The sequence below is a fragment of the Magnolia sinica genome, chromosome 9, assembly GCF_029962835.1.
Source record: "Magnolia sinica isolate HGM2019 chromosome 9, MsV1, whole genome shotgun sequence".
Taxonomy (NCBI): Eukaryota; Viridiplantae; Streptophyta; class Magnoliopsida; order Magnoliales; family Magnoliaceae; genus Magnolia; species Magnolia sinica.
In genome coordinates this window covers 74500676-74504101 of record NC_080581.1, presented here as the reverse complement: position 1 = coordinate 74504101, position 3426 = coordinate 74500676, and the positions used below count along the sequence as shown (strand labels likewise).

The 3426-nt window shown below is 40.0% G+C and overlaps 1 protein-coding gene across 1 annotated transcript; it reads left to right on the top strand.

The window, feature by feature from the left end:
- Window positions 1-341: 341 nt before the first annotated feature.
- On the top strand, window positions 342-1083 carry LOC131255124 (pathogenesis-related protein STH-2-like). The gene is made up of 2 exons (XM_058255819.1): window positions 342-650; window positions 782-1083. The coding sequence occupies exons 1-2, from the start codon at window positions 467-469 to the stop codon at window positions 1081-1083; spliced, it is 486 nt and encodes a 161-aa protein (XP_058111802.1). The 5' UTR covers window positions 342-466.
- Window positions 1084-3426: the final 2343 nt, after the last annotated feature.

Genomic DNA, 3426 nt, shown 5'->3' with positions numbered 1-3426 from the left:
GTTGTAGGTGGATTTCACATTAACACCACATTAAGGCCCACCCGAGCTGGCCACCTCTTTTCTTCTTTTCTATGTCTGAAAAGAAGTCCAACCAGCTGGACTCCGAGACAAACCTGATGGATGGATTAGATCTCACATGTAAGTGCCATGCTAGCACGTGTGTGGCATGTACACGAGCTTTATTCCACATGTTTGCTCATCAATGCCAAATAATCCCTCACTACAATACAAAGCAAGGGATTGTCTTAACCAACATACAATGCCTAAGAATGGAATATATGAGAATTTTCAATGTATTCAATGGAGCTAAATCCTATGAAAGACAACTCACTTCTCCCACCTCCCCTTCTACCATCGGTATCTATAAATCTTCATGCATTTTCTCATCTTTTCACAACCTCAACTCCACCTACTTGCTCAAAAACCACAACCATAGACGTTTATACTCATTAATAGTATTGAAATCATGGTTGCTGGAACGGTGGGTCACGAAATCTTGTCACCGATCTCACCATCGAGACTCTGGAAGGCAATGGTGAAGGACTCCCACAACCTCATGCCCAAGCTCATGCCTGAAATCATATCAAGCATTGTTGTTCTAGAAGGTGATGGTGGGGTCGGCACGATCAGACAGTCCAACTTCACTGATGGTAACTAACATAATTTCTTTTTTTAATACTTAATTAATATTCCTTTAATTAATAAGTTTGATAACAGCATTATACTTCAAAAAAAATTTAAAAATAAAAAAATAAAAAGTGTTTGTTTTGTTAATGTGCAGCCATCAAGGACTTCAGCTACTGGAAGGACCGCATAGATGAGATCGATGACAATAACCGCTTGTTCAAGTACTCAGTGATCGAAGGTGGCCTACTCGGGAAGAAAGTGAAATCAACTACATTTACGCTGGAGTTCAAAGATGGCGTCAATGGTGGAAGCATATGCAAGTTTCATGGGGAGTTTGAGACGGTTGAAGGTAACCTGCCGAAAGAAGATGAAACCAAGGAGATGATGGGAAACATGGCGGGAATGTTCAAGGCAGTAGAAGGATATCTCCTTGAAAATCCAAATGCATACATATAGCTTTGATTGATTATGAGGCCTTCCTGTTTGATTTTGGTTGATTGTTGAATAAGTTCCATTTCTTTGAACTGTGTTTTAATGGGAATAGGAAGCCCTACAGCTTGTTTTTGTCTTGCTATCATAATAATAATCTTTGTTCCTCTATATTGTGATTGTAGTGGTACATCCACATAAAATTAAAAGAGCCTTAAAGAGGTTGTCACTTTGTTGTTTTCTTTATTAATGATTTGAGGCCGGATCCACCGCAAGCTTTTTAGGTTAAGCTTAACCTACAACACAATGTGTGGCCCCCACCATGATGTGTTCATGAAATTCATCCATCCATCTTATGGTTCCCCTCATTTTCTACTTGGACCCCAAAATTTGGGCCGTTTTGAAATTCAGGTGGGCACACGATAAAACAATTGGGATGTGAATGTTTGTTATTGAAAACCTTTCAAATTGCCAATGGGGCCCATCGTGTTTTGTATATACTGTTGTTAAAAAAGATGTCTTAAATTTGAAAAGTTCTGGAAAAAGTTCGACTAGTCAAAGCAAGTTCGACTCAAAGTCCAGCAACAATGTTTCTGAAATTTCTGAAGTCTTCAACCAGTCGATGGACAGGCTCGACCAGTTAAAGGTTACACGGATTGTGCGCGGACTGGGTGAATTTGAGGCGCTTTCAAAGAGGTGCGTAAGTGAAGTTTCCTAAACTATAAATAGGAGTACCTAGGGCCATTCTAAGGTATTCTAAGGCGTTATAAAGGTATTCTAAGGGTTTCTGGAAGGGGTTCTAGAGTTTCAAAGGGTGTAGCAAGGGTGAGATTCGAGGTTGTTTAAATCGGGTAAGTTATCTCTCTTTGTAATTTATGCTTTCATAGTAGATTTCTGTCACTTTGTGCTGTGGTTTTTTTCCAAAAAGATTTTGTTCGCTCTTGGATTGCTATCCTAGATCCAAATTTGTGTGATTCCGCAGATCAATTCCTAACAAGTGGTATCAGAGCAATCGTTTGGGCACAGATCTAAATCTTTAGGATTAGCAATAATAGGAAGCATTAAGTATGAGATTAAGAAGTACTCAGGAAAAAATAACTTTGAGTTATGAAAAATCAAGATGATTAGTTCCTTAATCAAGCAAGGTGAAGATGGTGCTCTTGAGGAGCAAAAGTCTACTATGACTAATGATGATTGAAATACTCTTGATAAAAAGGTCTTATACTCGATTGGTTTATGTCTCACGGATGAAGTTCTTTATAATGTCATGAGGGAGAAAACTGCGGCTAAGTTATGGGCAAAGTTAGAGGATGTCTATGCGAAAAAATTCTCTGAAAATCACCTACACTTGAAGCATCAATGGTATAACTTCAAGATGGCAGAGAGTGGAGATCTGGAGGTTCACATCAACAACTTTAATAAATTGGTTTGCAAATTACTGGATATGGATGAAGTGATGAAAGATGAGGAACAAGCATATATGTTGTTGAATTCTCTTCTGGCATCATATGAGTCATTCAAGGACACAATGTGTACCACGAATAAAACCCTAAATGTCGACACCGTTATCTCAGCCCTTCAAGAGAAGGCCATAAGAAAGCTAAATGACGACATGGAGACATCTTCTGATGTACTGTTTACGAGGGGCAAGAATTCTTAACAAGGTACAGGATCTTCAAGTTCTAGATCCAAATCCAAGGGCAAAGGCAAAGGTAAGATAAAGTGTTAGAACTGTGGGATGAAAGGACACATGAAGAATGATTGTGAAAATCCTAAATCTAAGAGAAAAGAATCTGAGGCTTCGTATAGGGAGGCCAATGTTGCCACATCAGATGGATCGAGTGGATGTGATGGTGATGGTTTGTTTGTGTCTACGATCAGACGGTCATACGATGATCGTAGGGGCGAGTGAATTCTAGACATAAGGGCATCCTTTCACATGACTCCTCATCGGAATTAGTTTGCTAGCTACAGAGAGTGCGATGGTGGATAGGTGTTTATGGGCAATGACAGTGCTTGCAATGTTGTAGCTATTGGTACGGTATGCATCAAGATGCTTGATAGGGTGGAGCATACCTTGACTGGTGTCAGGTACATTCCTGATTTGAAAAAAAATCTGATTTCTTTTAGTGTACTTGAGGCAATGGGCTGCAAGTTCACAGGTATTGATGGTGCTCTTAAAGTATCTACGGGGGCACGGGTAATCATGAAAGCGCAACGACTCAGTAATCTTTACAAGTTGATCGGGAGCACTTCAAAAGGTGGAGCTGCAGTGGCTATAACAGATTCCACATCTACACGTGTGTGGCATGTTGGGCATGGCCACATGAGCTGGTAGGGCAAGAAGGATGTGACGCACGGACAGATATA

Bases quoted from the DNA above. Each gene is read 5' to 3' on its own strand.
- LOC131255124 (XM_058255819.1), top strand. From the start codon at position 467: ATGGTTGCTGGAACGGTGGGTCACGAAATCTTGTCACCGATCTCACCA. The intron at 651-781 runs GTAACTAACATA...GTTAATGTGCAG, and splicing joins ACAGTCCAACTTCACTGATG to CCATCAAGGACTTCAGCTAC.